The sequence below is a fragment of the Drosophila grimshawi genome, unplaced genomic scaffold, assembly GCF_018153295.1.
Source record: "Drosophila grimshawi isolate 15287-2541.00 unplaced genomic scaffold, ASM1815329v1 contig_1369, whole genome shotgun sequence".
Taxonomy (NCBI): domain Eukaryota; kingdom Metazoa; phylum Arthropoda; class Insecta; order Diptera; family Drosophilidae; genus Drosophila; species Drosophila grimshawi.
Window position 1 is genome coordinate 5,042,150 of NW_025062891.1, and position 21,643 is coordinate 5,063,792.

A 21,643-nucleotide genomic window follows, 5' to 3' on the forward strand; every position below is an offset into this window, starting at 1 on the left:
CCCAGCACAAATCTCTTTAAAATATTCAAAATGAATTTAAGCTTGTTCAGAATGAAATGATTTACTAACATTTAATTCTGTATTTATTTATTTATTTTATTTTATTGCGATAGTCACAAGGTAGTTAAATAAAATTTGGAGACAAATAAATGTGCCAAAATAAATTAATATTTTAATAATTTTTAAATCAAGGAATTTGTCCTCTCTTCCTTTTTAATTTTAATTTGATACAAACTTTTATAGATCAGTGTAATTGTATATGAATCTTCCACAACTAAATGTTAATGCACATTTATTTTCAAAATTATACTTTAATTTATATTTGAAAATATTTTAAGGCCAGCTGATACAAAGAGAATATTTTACGGTTTCCGCCTATCTCTTATACGGAGGCATTACTTGTATAAGACTGACATATTCACTTATTCACAAGCTAGTTTTGACTGACTGACTCAAATTTGTCCCCCTTTATATGCAGTCTACACTTTTTACCACCCGCTGCTCAAGCTGCATGTTAATTAATAATAAGCATGTTCAAAAATTGCTGTAAAGAATCCCACACTCAACCAATGGGAATCTATCAGTTGAAATGTACGACACCATGGATCTCCAATCAAGCAAGAAGGCAACATACCCCCCTTGCCCCTCCTCATTCTAATAAACTCCCCCTGGTGCTGCTGGTGAGCTGGGGTTGCTCGGCTTGTCCAGGGGATTACAGTTACAGCTCACGGTTGCGGGTGCAAATGGGTCTGTGATCCACTCGTGCTGCAACCCTCTAACGCATTTTTTATGTGCCTCCCAGAGCCCACTCCGCACTACCCCATTGATTGTTTTGGCACGACACGAGTGCAACATGTTGCTGGGATTTGTTTTGTTAATTTCTGCACCCTTAAATCATCTTTTCTTTTTATAAATTTGTTTTTTGTGCCCCTGGCAACGTGCCGCAAGCTAATTGAAACTTATGGAAATTTTTTGGGAATATGGCCAGCATTGTGTTTGGCTTTTGGGTTTAGGCCTTAATTAATATGCACAAAGTCCAGTTCGATTTTATAACTTTATCAATGGGCTGCTTGGCCAAGCTGGCTACCAAACTGGCTACCCCAACTGCTTGCCCCACTAGCGATCCATTCTACTCAGCCTGCTCTCGACTCGCCTTTTATGACCAAGAATTCACAATGAATATTTATGTGTGCCTCCTTATGCCCTGTACACATTAGACATGGGTAAGAAGGGTATTTTAAAGTTATGTAAAGCCGAAATTTCCATTGTAGGTTACAAAGCTACAAAAATATTGATAAATATTTACTAACAACTTTGGTTGTTATTTTTAAAATTATAAATGCGAAATGAATTTAATTTATATATGTTGCCATATATTCTATTATTTTGTTTCTTTTCTTCATCTGAAGTTTTAATTTAATATTTAGTTATATACCATTATATTTTAATTTTATCAGACGATATCATACATATCTTAGAAATAAACTTTAATAAAATAAATATTTTAGAGGCATAAATATTGAATTTGTTTTATAATATATTTTTGCAATTAGGATAGAAATAAATATTTATAGAACTGACTACAGGGTATCACCTAGTCTAACACACTCGACTATCTCTCTCTTATGGGCTTGGCTTGTGAATGTTTGGCACAAGATTTTTGTTGCTGTTCTTTTTGTTGTTGCTGTTGTTGTTTTTGATGTTGCTGCTGTTTGTGGGTGCAGTCAGTAGTCAACAGCTGCTGGCAGCCGCACCACTTGCCCAAAATAGCATTTTTTTGGGGAAGGGGCGGCGGGTGTTGGGGGCTCGTACCATGTTGGAATCCCATCCCCCCCTTGTTTGGGCCTATAATTTTATTAACACGTTCATCATTCTGTGCCACTGCCACTGCCACTGCCACTGCCACTGCCACTGCCACACTGCCACTGTGGCACAAGTGGCGCCCAGATTCCACTCACACTCCTCCTCTCTTATTTACCCCCTGCCCCTGCTCCCCCCTCCCACCCCGCGCAGCACTTGTCTGCCGCCATGAGACGGCAATCAGTCTGCCACAGCAGGCCTTACTCATTTGGCGCCTGATTTCTCTGCTGGCTCTCAACGTCACGACAAAGATGATGACGACGACGACGACGACGTCGACGTCTGCTGCCTGCTGTTCCCCTCTGCCAGTCTGCGTCCCCCTCTCCGCGCTATCCACATTTATTTTTTGACGTCGACGGCGGCATTTTAATATTGTATTATGCTTGCCTGATGTTGGGGCGAATTAATAAAAATTATTGCATATATTTGTAATTCAGTTGGAGCTTCCCAGAGCCTTATTGCGGGTGGATAGGGTGGCGGGAGGATGGTGCAGAGGGAGGTAGGGAGGGGGAGGGATCTGCCAGTTGTTTGCTTGCTGGCATTAAATTAGCGCGTGCTGCTGCGTTTTTATTATCGTTTTGAGCGCAGCAGCTGAAAACATAGGGTATACAATGTTTTTTTTTATAATATATATATATATACATAAATACATATGTGTATGCATGTGTGTGTGTGTGTGTGTGTTCCACTTGTGTGTAAACAGTTTGCCATCTTTCAAAGTACAATTTAGCTATGCATTCTTGATGAGCATTAGACGAGGCGTCTTTGAAAAACATAGGGTATATCATGTAGTTTCTCATTTTGCTTTCGCTTTGTACAGCTGCGGTCAAAATAATAGAACTCCAGCTTCATAAAATGCAAATTCTCAATAATCTATTTGCCTCACTTATTTTCAGATCGATTCTTCCCATATCTAGTCTTTTGAAATATTATTTTGCTCCAGGTCAAGCTAAGAAAGCTTCACAACTATTATTTTGACCGACATTCGTTGTTAATAATGACTGCTCGTGTTAAGAAATAATAATAAATAATAATAAGCTTTGAAGGGCATAGAAGGAGAACATTTTCTTCTATTACTTTGATCGGTGTTTCCCTAGAATATTAAAGCAAACATTTTGCATATTTTAGCTATATATTTTCCAAGTATGCTTCATTGAGTTAGAAACGAAAGACTTAACTTACTTTTAGAAATATTTTCTATAATTTAGAAATACATTTCAACAAAATAGGAGAGAAGCCTTTTCAATTTGAAGAAGGTATTTTTGTATATTTAGAATTTTTCTAATAACTAGAAAAATATTTAAGCTTTGAGTGTTACTTTACAATTTCAGTTTTTTTGTTGTGAAAGCTTCAATTATTTTACTACAATATATCACAGTAGGTTCATTAATAAATCCTGACTTACATGTTCCAAATTTTTAAGTCAGACTATTGAATAGAATTCTGGGCACAGAATATGCAAAAGTCCAGTCAAATCAAGCCCTTTTATTGTTAATTCCGTAAGCATTCCTCACGTTCTGTTTGCTTTTTATTCGCTGACTGCAGATGAAAGCGTTCTGTGAAATGTTTCTATGCATATTTGTGCTGCTTTTGTAGTTTTATTGAAATTCAACGCACTCTCAGCCCTCGAGATAACAATGAAAGTCTTGCAGCATTGTCCATACCCAAGAATTCCGTTTTCAAGCATTTATCAAATATTTCTATTTACTTCAGCTTCGAAATATTTTCTGAGACAGCAGCAGTTGAAGTCTGAAAATGCTGTGTGACTCACAGGGAAGTGATGAAGCAGTAATTGTCAAGCTGTTTATAAAGTCGTGATTATTATAAATGTACATAAATATATCTAATAGCTAATCTCAGTTTAGATCTCGTGCATAAAGTGCTCAGTTTTATTTACACTTGAAGCTTGTTCGTCATTCATTATGTTTGCGCTAAACCAAAACGATTTATTACAAGTGCTTGCCTGGGGTCTGCTACTTGGATCAAAGTATCTCTAGTTGTATATGTCTAGCGGTGTATCTGTGTGTGTGTGTGTGTGTGTGTGTGTGTGTGTGTGTGTGTTGGCTGTCGTCACGTTACATAGATGAAATTGTCGTGATGTAACTTTTTATCGATTACATTTCACGCCAAAACAGCAGCTGGACTTGAGAGTCGAGTCGGGTTGTTGCCGGGAATCGTTGCTGCTGCTGTTGTGTACCGTGTCGGTTGTTGACTCTGCTGATTTATTGTTGCATGCAACAGAGTCTACACTCTGCTCTCTCTACCTACCTCTATGCCACTTCCATACTACTCTGCTTAGTTTAGTGTTCCGCATTCTCGAATTGAAGTTTTTCTATGCCATATAAAGCTTCTCACTCGCCATATCTCTCACTCTCGTCGCACACCTCGCTCTCCTCTAAACAATTTCAGTTAACCTAGCTACCCTCACAAAAAACACAGCTGCCCCCACACACCCCCCCCCCCCCCCCTCCCATCCGCTTGTTTAGTCAGTTTTTTGTCACTCCTCCATCAGCTGTCGGCGGCGTTGATTGCCACTGTGATATCGGGCAATTAAATTGTCGTTCTTAATCATCGACCAAGTGCACTAATTTATTGTGTTTAATTTCTTTCGCATTTCGTTTAATACTCATCTCTTTTTTATACGTTCCCCACACGAATTTTTCATTTTTTATATTCTTTTCTTTTGCTTTCATGCACTTTTTTCAGAGCCAATGCGGGTCGCCAACGTTCGAGAAGGAATTGCGCGAGCAAATTGAGAAGTAAGTGACAAATTATATTTATTTATCAAAAGTACACGAGTGTGTGTGTGTGTGTGTGCGTGTGTGTGTGTGGACAAAATACATTGCTTATTGCACGTCATCCCATTTATTTCCATTTACTTATCAGATCTATCTAAAATAACAAAGTCATTACAGCTAATTCTTTAATTTTCCATTGCTAGTTTTTTTAGACACTATTTTAGCAATTTTTTAAATTGAACTCCAATTAAGTTACAATGCCCTAGATTGGGTATTTAAAATAAATGCAGGCATAATGAAAGATATAGCAAACACTTAGCTCTCCCCTCGTTTCGACCCAATTAGAGTGCCAATTTGTTAGTTTATTTAAGTTACAACACACCAGGAAATATTTGTTGCACTCTTGTTTAAACTACTTTTGAAGTAATCGTTGCTTTCCGTCTGGAATTATAGGTGTAGTTCTTATCTCTCTATTATATATTCTTATCTCAAACCTCTTGAATTCATTCCAGCTAAAGTGGAGCATTGCAATATCTGCTGATAGAGATAGAAAGTAAATACATATATTTGAGTGTTGAGCGGACAGAATTACACCAGAAGAAGCTAATCCGCTCGCACAGAAACTAGGAAATATTTTTAAATAAATTGTTTTATACAAAGACGTCTCCTTCGATGCCTTGCAAATTTGAAAACAACATAAAAATACCCACAAAAAGGGTATAATAAACAATGCCATGCCACAGATTGTAGCAGTAAGAAGAGTATTTATGCACACAAAGCAGAATAATGCAAATGATATGTTTTCTTGGCACTGGTTTCAAATATTTACGAGCTTTTGGCCAGCGACTTATGTTTTATGCATTCCATTAGTTAAAGTAAATTGTAATTCAGGAAAATGTATATACATAGTTTGTAGATTTTCCGCTTTTCAGATTCTTTGCGCCACATAATTATGCAATTTGAAAAATAGTTCGTTTTTCGCGCTGCTTTTAGCCAGAAAAGTGGACGTGAATATATTTTTCATACTCGCAACTCGTGACTGAGAACGCCTTCAACTTGCAGCCAAGGCTGACTGCCTGCCCAGAAGCCAGTCCAAATAGTCCAAGCGCCATTACGCACTCAAAAACAAAAAAAAAAAAGAAGCAAAATGTTGCCTGGGCCATGTTCTCTGTAGAAAGCCAAGTTAACGGCACTGAATGCAATTTTCCAAATTACTGAGCAGCGTCGTCAGCCCAGCCGACCAAAGCGAATGGCTTGGAAAGCCGCAGCAGGCCAGCCTAGGCAACCAGGCAGGGAGGCAGGAAGTATTTATTTGCAGTCGACTGGGCCCACAGCGAGTATTGGCCATTAGAAGCATGCTCCGCGCGAGAAGCCATCAATCAGTCGACTGTGGTTTGTGTCCAGGCCAACAAACGTAATTACGCCAATTCAAATTCACGCTTAGGGTTTACTTTTTTGGCATTTGTGGTTCAGTTTCCGTTGGTCAAAAGTATTTTTGGTAAGCCACACGCACTTTTCCAAATCACAGCTGTTTCACACACCACACACTTTAGCAATCGTTTCCAAACACAGCATTTATTTTATATTTATTTTGTTTTTGCTCTTTATTTTTTTTAACTCTTCACATTCGTCCTCAGCATGAATCGCATTATGAAATCCAAAGAACGAAAGCAACTGCAAACATGCCGGGATCACAAGGCACTCCAGGTATGTCCTACAATATCAACATTTATTCACAATTTGGATTTCCTATTTTGTAATAAGGTGCTGCTTAACGGGCTGCGAGGGTGGCACTTAAACTAAGATAATCATCACTACGTATATTATATGCATGAGATTATTATTAAATCTAGAGTAAAGTGGAATTTTAGCAGTTCCAATTTGGATTTAACTCAAAAGTTGTGTCTTTCTAAACTCGTAATTCTTGATACGAGTGAACATTTTTCCATAACTTTGATATTTAAAAAAAAAAACAAGGGTTGAATTGCTATATTTATAGAAATAATTTCTTTTATCGAGATATATATTTCTCAGCAATAGAAAAAAGTATTTCTGATTTTATACTTTTTTTCGCATGGCTAAAAATTGTTTCTTTTTTGTACATTTTTGGCCTTTTTTGTATCAGCGCTTATAGATTATGCGGATGATTATATCCATGCTGAATGCTCAATTAAATTAAAATCAATTAAAATTCTTTACAATTGTAAATAATTTCGAACATTATGCCAAACTTGTTGAACCCACCTCGCAGTATGTGAAAACAAAGAAAAAACAATTTGCACTGCGGCAAAGAGTTTTCAGTCGGATTCGAGTCAAAAGTTGGCGTTGAAATTCTCTGCTGGAGTTGGAGTCAAAAATCAGCACTGGGGGAGTCTGAGAGTGGGGAAATGGGACAGGGGACTGGGGGCTGGGGGCTGGTGTTAGTCGCTGCTGTCGAAGACGCAGAAGTCTCAACGAAGTCATAAATAAACGCATAAATTCATTTTTAAGAACAATGTTTCCCTTCGCTCGCATTCTCTGCATACAAATTGTCGCTTATCTGGGCCGAAACTGAAAACTCCTAACTGAAACTGAAACACAGAAATAACGAGAGAGAGCGAGAGAGAGAGAGAGAGAGAGGGAGTGAGAGAGAGAGAGGGAGTGAGACTCGTCTTGAGATTGTTTACTTATTCTTTTACTTATTTTTTGTGAAATTGATTGAGCGTTTGCATTAGAGACGCTTCACTGAGCGGCATCTTTTCATTACCCACCAGGCGCAAGAATCTCCTCCGCCTTTTCCCAACTCACCCGCTGTGGGTGGCAACTGGTAACTGTGTGTGTGTGTGTCTGTTAACTGGTATTGCTTTTGTGCTTTAAGCCAAGTTAAACCAATTGTTGTTAAAGCGACTCTAATGAATCTGAAGGTTGGCCAAAGCATTCAAAGCGCTCGATCTCTCAATAGTTGCATTCGACCTTCGCGCCAGTTAACAACTTTGAATGTGTGTTGCTTTTATTGGGTGCGTTGGGGGGAGGCTAGAGCTGCATGTAACTACTCATTTAGCACTTCAATCCGAAATGCTTTTGTGCCACTTCAGAGTGTTTGATAAATTGAGCCAGTCTGTGGCGACCCTCGTCACTGCAACGAGCGGGGCAGGGTCGGTTTGGGTCGCCTCCATTCTGAACGCCAGAAGGTCTCCCCAATTTCGTAGTGATTGAGTGTACTAATACAAATAAATACAACAAATTTTCAACTTCTGTAAATTTTAAGTACACGATTATATTTTTAATTGAATGTTGGCTATATTTTAAAAGCGCTTTCATCCGATTTTCGAGTGTTTCTGAAACTGAAAAGTGTTTAAGAACGGCAGATGAAAGGAGAAGCCGGCGAGAGCATACCCTGTCTCTGTCACTTTGTATAACTCTAATCTATAAATATATTAATACATATATATTTATATATATTCATATAATTACATATTATAAACTAAACACAAATTATGTGAATTAAAACTCATATCGACCAAAAAAATGTGCGCTGATTAGGAAAGGAAAGCTTTGTATAAATTGGAGCACGCCTAATTACCCTATATTTTTCTATCATACCAATATGACAAATATAGCTGTGATGGACCTTCTATATTTACTCATCTCGTCTTACCTTTTCAAAATATTTTCAGTTGCGAAATAAAATAATTTGACCATTACGACAATTTTATATTTATTTTCTAATTCTAATGGAAAAAGTAGCGAAAAAACGAATAGAATTATTTATAGAAATCATAATATTCCTTTTTTTATTTTCTTCACTTTTTATAACTATTAATTAGGATTATGTCTATTTATTTCTTACTTGTTTTAAGAGTCTTCCGTTTCTAGAAACGTATTCATTCATTTTGTAGACTTACAAATGCAATTAAGAAACCATTGAAAATAGTTTTTTGTTTGGGTGGTGCTTTGTTTCGCAACTGTATATTTAATGGGTTCTTATTGCTAACAATTATACAAGTTGAGCTATGGGGATTATTTAATAAGTCTCTCGCTGCCAATCTCTTGCAGACTCGCTTTGCGCGCCAGGAGAATCTTTTGCACTCGATGCAGCAGGAGAATCGTGCGCTGCTCACCCGAATCCGGCAGTATGAGCACTGTTTGGACGATGTGATGCGAAAGGTGGTGGATGCAATTGTGGCCGAGGACAATCTGCGCGAGGAGGTCAGCATGCTGAAGAGTCGTGTTAGGGATCTGGAGGCACAGAATGCGGCGCTGTCGGCGAGTCCGGTGAAGGGGCGGGACGAGGGCTACTGTACAATGAGCAGCGGGCAGCCGCAGCCATCGAATGGGCATCTGGAGGACTTGCCCGAGGAGCCGGAGCAGTGGCTGCTGCCAGCGGAGCCATGCTCAACGGAAATGGAAGACTGGAGCATGTCGCAGGAGGAGCTGGCTGTGATAGCCTTCGACGATGAGCGCGACCATCAGCATCATCTGCAGCTGCGGGAGCAGCGACGCAAGCGGGAACACGACTGGCTCTGGCCATCAACGGTTGACTTCATCAATTCGACAACCGTGGAGACGGACTCCGTTGCTGACGGCATCGCTCAGCTGCTCCAGCAGAAGGTGAGTCGAACTGCTGACTTTATTTCACATTTATTTATTTTAATTTCAATCCGTCTTCACTTGGCCCAGATTGTCTACTCTGAGGATGAGGAAGTTGCCTGCACGGACTTTACCAACGACTTTTACAAACTGGTCAACATACGTTCGACTTCCTCGCGCAGTCTGTTCTCCTATCTCGAGGGGGAGACAGACGATGAGGATGAGGATGACGAGGAGGATGAGGACGAAGAGGAGCAGGACTCGAGCATGTCCGAGAGTCAGATCAAAGCGCGCGTCAGTCCAACGCCCAGCGAGGCGGGACGCGCTCAACTGACCAGCTGCTCCTCCAGCGAAACCGATGAGCACTCAGTGCCCCAACCGACGCAGCAACATTCACCACTTGTCCTACCCGAAAAGGTAATGGATGTGGAGGTGGAGGAGGAGGAGGAGGAGGAGCACGATTATGCTGTTATTGAGGAATGCAGGCGGCGCGTCAGCGACATTGAAATCGAGGATGTGCCGATGGTGAGCAATGCGCCAGTGGCGCCTCTCAGCGAACAGCAGTGCATAGCACAGATAATCAAGACGGAGCTGCGACGACCGAGCCAAGTGCTGGTCAAGTCAAAGTCCGTGCTGGAGGAGCAGGAGCCCAGCTGCATATTGCGGCACAATCAGCGCCGCGAACTCGAATCGAGTGTGGTGCGCAGCGATAGCATCAGTAGCGCCCTGATGGCCAAAATGGTGGCCAAGGAGACGGTGCCAGCGGCGCCACCACCGGCGGTTGTTTCCAAGCTCAAGGAGCGACTGCTGCAGCGGCATGCCCCATCGCCAGCCAACTCCTGGCGTCGCAGCAATGGCTGGAAGCGTGTGACGTCACCAGTGCAAGCCGCCAAAGCGCTTGTTTCACCAAAGAAGGTATTTTTTGTTTGTCGTTTGCAATTTGAAATAAGTTTTTTAATTCACAAATTCCCGGCAGGAAACAAAGTCAACGGAGTTGCCAAAGAGCTGCCAGCAAAAGGCGCCGCCCACCCGAATTCCAACGTGCAAACACACATCCTCCTCGGCGGCATCATCCTCATCAACGTCATCCACATCCTCGTCGCCATCGTCGCCGTCGCCACAAACGCCACAAAAGTTGCCAATGCAGCAGCAACCACAGCGCAAATCGAAAATTCCACCGCCAGTTCCCGTGCGACGTTCCTATGCGAGTTAAGAAGAAATGATGCCACGCCCCCATTTCAATCTCATCTAAATTTCAATATACAAAAAAACGAGAAACGAACCGTAAACCCTAAGTTAGTTGAGGAGCAATAAGCTCCACAGTAGATTTAAGCATTTAAAAAGACTAAATTGTGATATATTCAAACTAAAACGAGAGATGGAAACAGAGAGAAGGCAGTAAGAACATAAAGTAATTGTACGAATACTTCATATTTAAATTGTATATATATATACACACACACACATATAAATATATATAGAGTTTTTGAAAATGTTTATGATAATTGTTCCCAAAAGCATTCACAAATCGCTCGACTTGCTCTATACCCTTTTGTAGAGCAACGTAATGAGATAATTATGTGTTCGAAAATTGCATTTCCAACTCTTCAAAATACATATATATATATATATATATCGATATACAGACATATACACTCACACATATATATATATATACGTCTTTGGAATAGCCAGCAATTGAAAAAAAAAACAAAAACTTGAAACTATTAGCTATCGAAAGAAAACAGAACTTGAAACAACTAATCTAAAACGAATATAACAAAAATTGTAGTCTTCCGCACAAAAAACAAAAATAAAAAACGAGTGTATTTAGAGTATGGTTATCAGTTAGATAACAGATCAACAGTTAGTAGAGTGCATTGCACACGTAAACACACACACATTAATAGTTAAACTCCAGAGATGAGTTAGAAATTTGTATGAATTGGGTGAAAATACTAAAAACAACAAAAGCAAAACAATGCAATTTAAAGGCATACAAACTACACATGATAGTAGGTACAGATATATATATATATATATATACATAGATGATATATGGTTTCGAAGCGAATGTAAAACAAACAATAACAATAACATGTAAATAGATATATATATAGTAAACCCCAAACCGAAAAAGTCACTGGGCGAAACTCTTCTTCTACTCTACTCTCTAGTTAGTCTCTTTAAGTAGCGACCGGTGTGAACTGAACTACAACAATATGATGATGACTTCGGTTCGGTTTGCATCACATCCTAAGTACGATTTATATGAGTATAAGTATATATATATATACATATATATATATAAACCCTATAGCAAACGCACTACGCTCGACGCAATGAGAAATTATAAATTTAAGCTCGTATAAACATTATAAATGTATTTTCTTAGCGTAGCAAGTACAAAATAAAAAAGTTACGAAAAATAAATTATTAAACCAACAAAAAAACGTAATTCGTATTTCGTTTATATTTAAAAGGTAATAAATAAATAAATTACAATTTATATTATTTCTTACTTATCTATCTATGTATCTAGCTAAAAACAGAATCTATTTTTTAAAATAATGAAACCAATTTACATAAATTTAACCATTAACATAAATTCATAAGACGCATACGCTATAAAACATTAAAAACAGTGTAATACACTGCTACCTAATCGAATAATTTATATTCTTAAGTTAGACACTTGGCCAGAATCAGTTCTAGGCGTTTCTGTAGCTGAAGAGCGCTCAAGCGTAATTCGGGTTGACTGAGCCAGCAGCTTCTATACAGATCGCTATATGCACTCTCCAGGCACGTGGCCAAAGCCGTTGATAGACCATCGAAGTAGTGGGCTAATCGCGGCTGCTTGCGCTGCTTATGGCGCTTCTGCACACGGCCATGTGTTGTGACCTCAAAGTTGAGACTGCGACGAGCAAACATATTTGGTTTTTTGTACAAATCAACATCTGACTGTGGATTAACTCTATTCACATAGCTGCAAATAAGATCCGCAGAGTTGGCCCCTATTTCGGCACAATCGCAGCCAATTAAAGGTGCATGCTCGGAGGAGCCCCTTTTGAGTGCCTCAAGCAGTTCATAGTTATCAGGCCGCAAATCATGCTTGACCACCTGATAGGCAATGGATTCATTGCAGGTGAGCATATAAAAGGGCAGGCGACGCGCCTGCAGCTGCCACATCGTAATGCCCAGCGAATAAATGTCCGAGGCGCTGCTCAACGGTGCCGCACGCAACGCTTCTGGCGACATATAACGAAGTGTGCCCCTTGCACTGCTCTGGTCAGCGCAGACATCACCCAGCCGAATGGAACCACCAAAGTCGCACAGTTTGCATAAATAGCTGCGTTTCAATTGACCAAATTTTCCAATGCCGCTTGGCTTGGTGCCCAGTGCAACTAGTATATTCGATGGCTTCACATCCAAATGCAACACGTTTTGGCAATGACAATAATGCAATGCAGCCAGAATATCCATCGTCATGCTGTGAGGAATTACAGGGATTACAATTACTACAAACACTAAATCTGAAGTAAACTCTTACAGCACTCGATGCACTAAGGGCAACGCAAGCGTGTCGAGAACACGCTGCAGGCACAACCCATTCGTACGTTCCATGATGAGTAGTCCAAACTCTGGTGTGGATTCCAGTTTGATGAGACGCACAATGTTCTTGTGCCGCCAGTTTAAGACGTGTGCCTCATTTTGCAGCGTATCAATGGCGCTGCTTTTTATAATTTTCAATGCCACTGGCTGGTCTAAAAATAAGCAATCTTTAGCAAGTCTAATATTATAATAACTGTGTACATTTCTACCACAATAGATGGCCTTGAAAACTGTGCCAAAAGCGCCCCGGCCTAAAATCTGACGCCTGTTGAGCTTAATCTCGGACGGACCGTCCTTGAGCAGTTTATTGCGCTTTGGCGTGGTTAACACCAGTACATTCTCCTTGTTGGCAAACTTTAACAGAGACCTGTGAAACAAATAACAAAATTTTAAGTTTTTTAAATTCGAAATTGATAATTGTTAATTGTTAATTTACACACATTTCGTAGGCAGCGTCTAACGGTGTTTGTTTGCACTGACAGCTGAAGCTTGGCAGCGTTGCCACCATGTTAAAATAAATACTTCAAACAGTGCTTCAAAATTGAATCAGACTTTGCTATATATTTTCATATTTATGTACACTAATAAGTTTATAATCTTTTCACTTAAAGTTAACTTGCACATAATAATTGAATTTTGAATTAGTTTAAAAAATCCATGCAGGTCCATATACAAGTACAAAAAATATATAGTGGTAAATACAATTAATATGGAGAACATTTTATGGAGGCTTCGTTATAGGCTTAATACTTTAAAAATAAATAAGCTATATGCATTATCTACAGCATTTTGTTTCTCCCAGCTAAGCGCGCTCCCCGTGTAATCGCTCAGTTTCGGACCGCAGGTCCTGCAATAAATTTAAACCGAATATTAATGAAATGCACGTGGAGATTAGGAGCTATGGAACTTACCCGGAAGGCATCTTGTATTTTGTCAGTGATGAGCTTTCGCGCCACAGGCTCAGGCACTCGAGTGTCTTTCAGATCCTGCACGAACTCGTTCAGATCCAGCGGTTTGCCAATGTTAACGGTGACCTTCTTGCCCCACTGCAGCTTGTATGGCTCCACATTGGGCAGCACAGTGTCCATGCCCTCGTGCCACATGGGCAGTATAATGGGTATCTGTGGCGATTCGTATATAATGCGTCCGACGCCCCACTTCAGACGCAACTCCTCCTTGGTCATGTTCACCTTGCCCTCGGGAAACACATGCACCCAGTCGCCCAAGGCGCACTTCTCTATGCACAGATTAATTGCATCCTGATAGACACCACTGCCACGCACAACCGGTATGCATTTACCTGGTCCACAATAAAATTAAAATTAATATAAATCACCTTTTTTTTAGTGGACTCACTAACCGAACATGAAGAACATCGCATGCAGCTTCCTGGTAAAGCAGATATCATGTGCCGCCATTGACCATCTTATCCGATATGTGTTGCATACAACATGGGCGGGCATGGTGCCCCATAGGCCAGGATCGTCGAAGCAGGAATGATGATTCGAGACAGTCACCAGTGGTATGCCCTTGGGTCGTGCGGTTACCGCCCTAATCAGTCGCTCCTTGTTGTGAACTCGGGTTTTGTTCATAAATACTGGGAGAGCAGCAGAAGATTAATTAAATTAATATTCCATTTTTATAGCATACTTTTGGGTCTTTCAAATATATACTAATCAAAAGCGAATGCAGGATATATACTGAGTATGAGATCATGTCATGAAATGTATATAAACACAAATATATAAAATTAACATTTTATTTTTATGGCATACTTTTCGGAACTTTATAATATATAGTAAATCAAAAACGAAAGCAGTAAATATAAATAACACGATTTTGAATGCTGAACAAGAGTCTATATACCATACAGATTTTCCGCAACTATGCTTTACACATTTCATGCCTTGAAATGTATATTTAAATATATATATACATATATATATACATATTCATATGCAAGGGAATGAAAATCGGTCAAGCACAGATTCTCGGCAAAAATAAATATTTATTATATTTATTATATATATATATATACATATATATACATACATATATATGTATATATATATATGTATGTATATATATATACATATATACATACATATATATATATAAATATATATATATTTAAATATATGTATCTGATGCATAAATGTTTATACAAAATATTTTACATATATATAAAGAGAGCAGAATAAATGCATAAATACTATGAGGAAACCGAATGAAATTTTATTTGCTTTTGTTTTAGGGTTATTGCCTTTGCTGTTGTGGATTGCGTCAGGTCAGTTGCCAGGGCTCAACAGGGCGCAAGTTGCATGTATATGTATATATATATATCGAAGTAGTGGACTAATATATATGTCACTTACCTAGGACAATTTTGGAAAATACGCCAACGACGGTGATCACAAACTGACTGGCAATGTACCAGAGCATGGAGGGAGTGCGAAGCCTTGGGAATATCCAATCGATGGGATAGGGAATTTGCACGTCCGATGACATGCTCGATGATGTGAAGTCCTTGCTCTTGTTCTGGCTGCGTATTGTCGTCTCCTTGCTTGTTGGCGGCCTTACACTATTCGAGAATAGATTGAGTTGCAAGTTATCCTGCTGCTGCTGCTGCTGTTGCTGCAGTCCTGGCGGGGATCTCTCATCGGGCACGGGGCGAGCCTCGGGGGCTTGAACGTAATGCTGCGAATTATAGGAAGCAGAGTTAAGCATGTTGTCCAACAAGCCATTGTGGCGGCCCTAATCTAATCGTACTTATCAAATATCGAAGGCAACTTTTCTTTGATTTCAGTTCAGTTTGCTTCGATTCCAAGTTATAAATTGCTTTGTCATCGACAACAAGTCAAATTGTTTACTTTTATTTTTGTTTTTTTTTTTTGGTGGGTGCACCCACAGGAATATTGAGTAACTAACATGCGCACTGCGAGAGATGAGCAAGAGAGAGATAGAAATAGCGAGAAAAATAGAGAGAGAGAGAGTGAGGAAATGCATATCTGTTGCAAGTTTTTCTCTTGTGCAGCAACAGCAGCAAAAACACACACAATGTGACATAAATACGCAATAAGAAAAACAAAACAAGTACAGAGGTCTCTCGCTAAACAGAACTTGAGACTATTATTTTTTAAGAAATTTCTCTGAATAATACTTATAAATGAAACCAGAACATTTTACATAGCGTTTTTCTTAAGAATAAATACATGAGGTGCTGATGCTGGCTTTTCATTTCCGGGTGGCCAATTTGCATCACTCTCAATACAAAGGTGACATTTTAACGTCTCTCAAAGTCCAGAAAGCGAAAAGATTGAAACAATTTATAAATTGACTCGCCTTCAATTAATTTAAAATAAATTTTGTGCGTCTTGTGCAATTTCTCAATTAGATTTCATAATTGCCGTTTGCGCCACTGTATTTCTGTTCTTCTGTTCATCTCGTATACTAGAGTCAAATTTTAGTTTTTTTGACGGAATCCAAACGGATGGGGACACAACGACAACCGTGCGACAACAACTTGAAAATGTAACTGACAATTTTTGGTCAAATGTGCAAATGTAGCGAGCACGCTCAGGTGGCGTTCAAGGGCAAGAGAGGGGCGGCGTTCAAGAGAGAGAGGAAGCGGGAGAGTGTTGGACAACAGACTAGTATTAGCACTATCAGTGAACACTTATCAGTTGCAGTGAAAGCACGTTGCTGCTATTTGCCCAGAGAGAGCGAGGGAGAGAGAGAGAAAATGCATTGCGCATTTAAATAGACGCGCCAATGCCAGCGTAGCCCTGGTTGCCGTGGTGAGTTACGCACACAAGCCGTGGTGGATTGTGCAAAAGCACGCGTAGCAATTAAAAGAAAATCAATGAAACAGTGCAAAAAATAGCCGAGATTTGACCTTAAAATTATTTTTCGACTTAGCATATTGAGTCGCTTACCCTTGCGCCCAGTGTGTAAGTGGCATGCTGGCCATAAATGCTGTGTGGCAGGTGTTGCCGATGGAAATGCCACAAGCATCGCGTGGCATTTAAATTCACGTGGTTGGGCCGCATTCGCCGCAAACTCATACAAATCGCCAACAGCATGATGAACACTCAATTTTTTAGTTATATATGCTCCTGCCGAATTTGAACTATATGCGCTTTTGCTACCCGCGTTTTACATAAGCGTTCTTTTCGTTTCGCGTGCCACTTTGCCAATTTTGGACTTGCGCTGCAACTATCGACTTGCAATTTCAATTTCAGCTGGGCAATTTTTGCGCATCGAGGCCCGTGCCAGTTAATTGGGTGCCCAGCGCTCACTTTGGCTGAAGCGCGCATGTCTGTGGGAATTTAAGTTCCCACTAAAGCAATAAATATACTCGAAATATAAATAATTAAAAAATTTTCAATGTAAACAAGGCCGAAACAGCTGTGCATATATTTGCCATTCACAGGTCACGTTTGCACGTACAGCATTCATTCAGTGCTGCCAGTTGTTTAATCAAAAAGCTCATCATAAAGAAATATCGAGCAAGAAATTGATTAATTTTCATATTAAAGTGACTTAAAAATAAAAGAATAAATAAAGCATGTCACGTAGCGCCCGTCCCCTCATCTCCGCCCGAGTGCTGCACAAGATAAAAGCGCTGACCACGCCCGCCAGCGAGGATGCTAGCTGTGTGGTCAACCGCAATCCTCGAAACCTGGAAAGATTACGTATAGCCTACAAGCCCAGCGGCTATCACCTGGAGAAGCCTGGGCGTTCCTTCTGGCATACACTGGAGATCAATATCAGCGGACGCTATGTGAGCGCAGATGTGAAGCATTTCGAGAACGGCACCATTCTTAGTGCCAGCACCTCGGAGTGGGCCATCAAACAGCAATTGTATAAAACAAACGACACCTCTGCATTTGTCAATCTGGGACGAGTGCTAGCCCAAAGATGCCTCCAAGCTGGCATCACAGAAATGACCTGCAACGTTGAAGCAGTTGCTGGCAGCAAACTGGAAAAGTTACTGCAAACTGTGCAGGCGAACGGCGTCAGCTTCGAGGAGCCAAGCAGACTGCCAAACACCCAACCCTGGGATGCCTACAGGCACGAGAAGCCATGGCAGGTATCCGAACAATCCGAATCAATGACAAATAAATAAAAGAGAAATAATTTTGTTTTGGGATTCGTGCCGTTTACAATAAACGTTGTTTTTTAAGAGCCCTTTAACATTGTTTTATTTAAAACTAACTGCAGTGCTGAAGTAGCGTCGATCTATTCATATTTGCCCTTGATGTCCTTCCAGAGTTTCTAGAAGAAAAAAAAACGAGACGTTCTCAAAATGCACAATTTAGTCTTACATAAGCGGGAAAACTTACGCCTTTGTTGATGGTGTCGTAGATCGTGTTTGAGCTGACATCGATGGCGCGCTCAAAGAAGAATGCCGATGCCATGATGGCCACTGCGTAGGCGGAGGTACGCTTGAACAGAGTATTGTAGATCACCTTCATTTTTGCTCAAGCTTTCAGCGAAATTCGTATTTTTCTTGCAAATTTGCAGTCGCTTCGCACGTCAATAAACAGCTGTCACAAACCAGTGCTTAACAACGCAAAAATGTTAAGCATTGTGCGTTGACAGCACTGAAAATTAATGCATGGCAACCATTAAATTTGTTCAGTTAGGTGGCAGGGCCTGTAAAATTATTTTCATCTGAGTCGAGTTTCGGCAATTTTCTGAGATAAACTTGAAAGTGCGACGACAACAGAACAGCCCAATAAGCTGCCTTAGTTATTTCCAATACGATATTCGTTTAATTTGTAAAATTTCTACACAATGGTTGATTTAACCGATGCCGGCTCACCGTTCCAGCAGTCAATACCGAATCTAGCCTTCTATGTGCCGGCTGTCGTTGTTTTTGGTTTAGCAGGTGAGTTTCTAACTCTCGCATCCATTGCGGGTGCACTTAACCCCCGTTCACCACCCCTATCCTCCCGTTATGTTGCGTCATGCATGCAATAAAAAATAAAGACAATACACACTTGGTAAGCCTCACTGCAATTGGGTCAACAAAACAAAACAACTTTCACCACAAAAAAGTAGAATGTATCTGATCCCCTTAAAAAAAAAGCCCGCGCCCCTTGATGTTCTTATTCGCTGCCTCTGCTAAGCTGGTTTCAGTGCCGTTATCTGCATTCTTATTAGACGAGCATAAAAAATTTATTTGATTTTGACTTGAAGAGCATACAAGATTTTGAATTTCACTGTGTGGCATACGTGTACTTAGTGTATTGTCCAATTATCTCTGATCAAATTCGCTCCTTTTTTTGTATTTCCTGTTCTATTTTTTTGCGTACGTATTCAACTTTCTGCTATCTGCAAACATTTTGGTGATAAGAAGCCAGTGCGATAAGAGAGAAGCCAGCAAACACAATTATCCACTCCACTCATTAATTGAAATAACTAAAAATATATTGATACATATGCATTTACACGTGTTGAGCATTACCAAATTAGCATTTGGAATTGGATCTTTAGTTTCCAGTTGATGTCTTAGCTTGAGCTGCGTGTCTATAAATATATACTAGAATCTATATACATATTTGTATGTGCTGACCCCATATGCCGCACATATTTTTATATAGTTTCGACTGATAAGCGCGCTTCTTAAGTATTCTTATCGCACCTGTAGTTGAGGTTTTCTATATTCGGTCTACCTTTAAAATATGCTGACGCTGATGAAAAAAAAAAAAAATGCAAAGCTCAGCAAAGCAAATAACAACAATTGCACAGAATATCTTACAAATAATGAAATATAAGCGTACTGATTACAAATAAGTGTCAATTTATATTTTAGATTTGATTTTTAGTGTTCAGTTGACCAAAGTAGCAGCAGCAGCCGCAACACGTTAGCAGCGCTTATTCGCTACAAAATTCTCGTAATTTATTCAAAGTGAGTTAGTATTTGCAAATTCGAAAAGATAAATGAAAACAAGTTAGTTTAAAATAATAATTAGAAAGAAACAAAAAAATAAAAACGAAAAAGTTGCCAAACTCTCGCAGCCGGTAGGATTCGAACCTACGCTCCCAGAGGGAATCTGATTTCGAGTCAGACGCCTTAACCACTCGGCCACGACTGCTGTTGGCTGCGTTCGTCTAAAGTGTCATAAGACAGCAAGAGAGCGCGCCACTCTCTCTCACACAGCGTTGCCACGTCGTGCTTTTCAATTGAATAAATTAAATTTTCGTCAATGTTATTTTTTTTATTTATATTTGCATGATTTTCTTTTTATTACTAAACACAAACGTGCCAAATAATTTTAAATTATATGTAAAGTTAATAGAAAAAAAACTGCAGCATGCTAAAAATTGATTGGCGATTCATAACCGATAGCTAGTTTGTAAATTATTTTGCCTTGTCGAGGTTTCTGATCATAATTATAACTTCCGCCCTAAAAATGTAGACACAATTAAACGTTAAACAAAAACGTTGTTTGTCGCAATCGTACTAGTTGGAAGCAAAACAAGATCATAATATAGCAAATATGGCCGATGATCCTGTTAATCAGCGGGCATTTGCCGAGGATGTGGCCGCTGCGGCAGCAGCTGGCGGCGATCAGGGTTTCGCAATGCCGCCACCAGGTAGTGCTGGTCCCGGTAGTCCCGATTTTAAAATGCCCAGTGCCGAGGACATCTGGAAAATGGTCGAATCCATGGAGGGCATTTCGGATACTGAGCGTGAAGAGCTACGCGAGAGCATATTCAATCCCCAAGCATCATCGCCGGAGGATTTCATGAAACAATATGGACAGCCGGGTCACAGTTCCCGAGAGTATATTGTGTTCTTTGTGATGATTGCGCTCATCTTGATCGTCTTTGGTAAGCACAATTCCAGTGTCGACCCTCGCCCCAAATATCGTCACACCTATCTGTAATTTGTTTTTTTTTTTTGTATATTATTATTTTATGTGGTTTTAGTACGTCTATTTGAGTAGTGTGCTCTGTTAACATACTCGTTTTGGTTTATTAGTGTTCGATTTACGATAAGATAAGCAGAAATCCACCACAAAAATTGTGAGAAGCGATCCAAAAGCTTTTTGCCTATAGCAGTGTGCACATTGTCGACCAGCTGGCCACAAATCCATGCCGGTTTGTCTCTTCCTCAAATTTCCTTTCAAAATTGTACAATGAGTTCCACGGATGAATCCATAATTGAGCAGCTCAAACGGTCCGTCGAGTTGATTGTGGCAAAGACGGGGCCACATAGCAAATTTGCCGAAGATCTGATACAGAAAATAGGCCAATTGCAAGCAAAATTGGAATCACTGACGGAGAGCGATCGTCACCAGTTCCTCGGCGAGATGAAGGGTTCAATTCAGGATGCCATAGCAGGCATTGAGCGTCGCCTGCTGCAACATACACATTTTGCCGATACCTATTCCACCTCAATACTGGTTGCTGTCATATTTCTCATCGTCTCAATATTCGGTTAATTATTATTGCTGGCCGAAGTTGAATTGTCACCATTTGCTAACTATTTCGTCTTTGGCTTTTATTTTAGCTCTCTTCGGGTTCAAGCTGTACAAATCGCTAACGGAGAAGGAGCTGAAGAAGCAGGAGAAACTCAAGAGCAAACAGCAGAAGAAGACAAAGAAGTCCAATTGAAATGGATTAATGAATATATTGCATCTAATATTTGCAAGCGATTCTTGAAATTTATATTAAATTTTCAACAACAACAACAATAACAGCAACGGCAAAATAGAGATGCACCCATTGTTAAATGATAATCAAAGTATAAATTCCCTGTAAATGAATAGATTGTATATCACCTGCATATGCAAATTATCTAATATAAAAGTTATATATACGTACTAGGTTGAAATTGTGCACTGCGTGTT

At 39.8% G+C, this 21,643-nt stretch overlaps 6 protein-coding genes and 1 non-coding gene across 11 annotated transcripts in view; 3 read left to right on the plus strand and 4 right to left on the minus strand.

Annotated features, from left to right (window-relative positions):
* LOC6560657 (FK506-binding protein 5) overlaps positions 1–10,598 on the plus strand; it is a 58,105-nt gene extending 47,507 nt beyond the window's left edge. For both annotated transcript variants that reach the window (XM_032734451.2, XM_001987419.3), the window contains 5 exons: positions 4,567–4,619; positions 6,236–6,305; positions 8,634–9,188; positions 9,258–10,082; positions 10,144–10,598. In XM_032734451.2, the coding sequence (XP_032590342.1) occupies positions 4,567–4,619; positions 6,236–6,305; positions 8,634–9,188; positions 9,258–10,082; positions 10,144–10,380 (1,740 nt within the window). In that variant the 3' untranslated portion in view covers positions 10,381–10,598. The remainder of the gene's footprint in view (positions 1–4,566; positions 4,620–6,235; positions 6,306–8,633; positions 9,189–9,257; positions 10,083–10,143) is intronic.
* Positions 10,599–11,741: 1,143 nt separating this feature from the next.
* Positions 11,742–13,231, minus strand: LOC6560658 (serine/threonine-protein kinase mos). Its single transcript, XM_001987420.3, has 4 exons — positions 13,220–13,231; positions 12,989–13,146; positions 12,718–12,931; positions 11,742–12,657 (listed from the first exon to the last, which is right to left on the minus strand). Coding segments are annotated over exons 1-4 (1,182 nt in total). The 5' UTR covers positions 13,222–13,231; the 3' UTR covers positions 11,742–11,849.
* Positions 13,232–13,313: 82 nt separating this feature from the next.
* Positions 13,314–17,110, minus strand: LOC6560633 (tafazzin). The gene is made up of 5 exons (XM_001987421.2): positions 16,715–17,110; positions 15,155–15,476; positions 14,140–14,376; positions 13,691–14,079; positions 13,314–13,626 (listed from the first exon to the last, which is right to left on the minus strand). Exons 1-5 carry the CDS (start codon positions 16,859–16,861, stop codon positions 13,582–13,584), a joined length of 1,140 nt encoding a protein of 379 aa, XP_001987457.2. The 5' UTR covers positions 16,862–17,110; the 3' UTR covers positions 13,314–13,581.
* A 109-nt stretch (positions 17,111–17,219) lies between these two features.
* On the plus strand, positions 17,220–17,969 carry LOC6560634 (39S ribosomal protein L18, mitochondrial). The gene has a single exon (XM_001987422.2). The coding sequence runs from the start codon at positions 17,347–17,349 to the stop codon at positions 17,905–17,907; it is 561 nt and encodes a 186-aa protein (XP_001987458.1). The 5' UTR covers positions 17,220–17,346; the 3' UTR covers positions 17,908–17,969.
* On the minus strand, positions 17,919–18,329 carry LOC6560635 (cytochrome b-c1 complex subunit 9). Its single transcript, XM_001987423.3, has 2 exons — positions 18,125–18,329; positions 17,919–18,056 (listed from the first exon to the last, which is right to left on the minus strand). The coding sequence occupies exons 1-2, from the start codon at positions 18,254–18,256 to the stop codon at positions 18,021–18,023; spliced, it is 168 nt and encodes a 55-aa protein (XP_001987459.1). The 5' UTR covers positions 18,257–18,329; the 3' UTR covers positions 17,919–18,020.
* Positions 18,330–18,462: 133 nt separating this feature from the next.
* LOC6559696 lies at positions 18,463–21,627 on the plus strand. 4 transcript variants are annotated; one of them, XM_032735306.1, is made up of 3 exons: positions 18,635–18,672; positions 20,207–20,621; positions 21,304–21,627. In XM_032735306.1, exons 2-3 carry the CDS (start codon positions 20,288–20,290, stop codon positions 21,405–21,407), a joined length of 438 nt encoding a protein of 145 aa, XP_032591197.1. In that variant the 5' UTR covers positions 18,635–18,672; positions 20,207–20,287; the 3' UTR covers positions 21,408–21,627. The 4 variants fall into 4 exon arrangements, with proteins under 4 accessions (XP_032591198.1, XP_032591197.1, XP_032591196.1 ...); XM_032735305.1 differs by lacking the exon at positions 18,635–18,672 and adding an exon at positions 19,616–19,695; XM_032735307.1 differs by lacking the exon at positions 20,207–20,621 and having other exon boundaries at positions 18,463–18,672.
* On the minus strand, positions 19,801–19,882 carry Trnas-cga. Its single transcript has one exon. It is a non-coding gene; the product is annotated as a tRNA-Ser (tRNA).
* Positions 21,628–21,643: the final 16 nt, after the last annotated feature.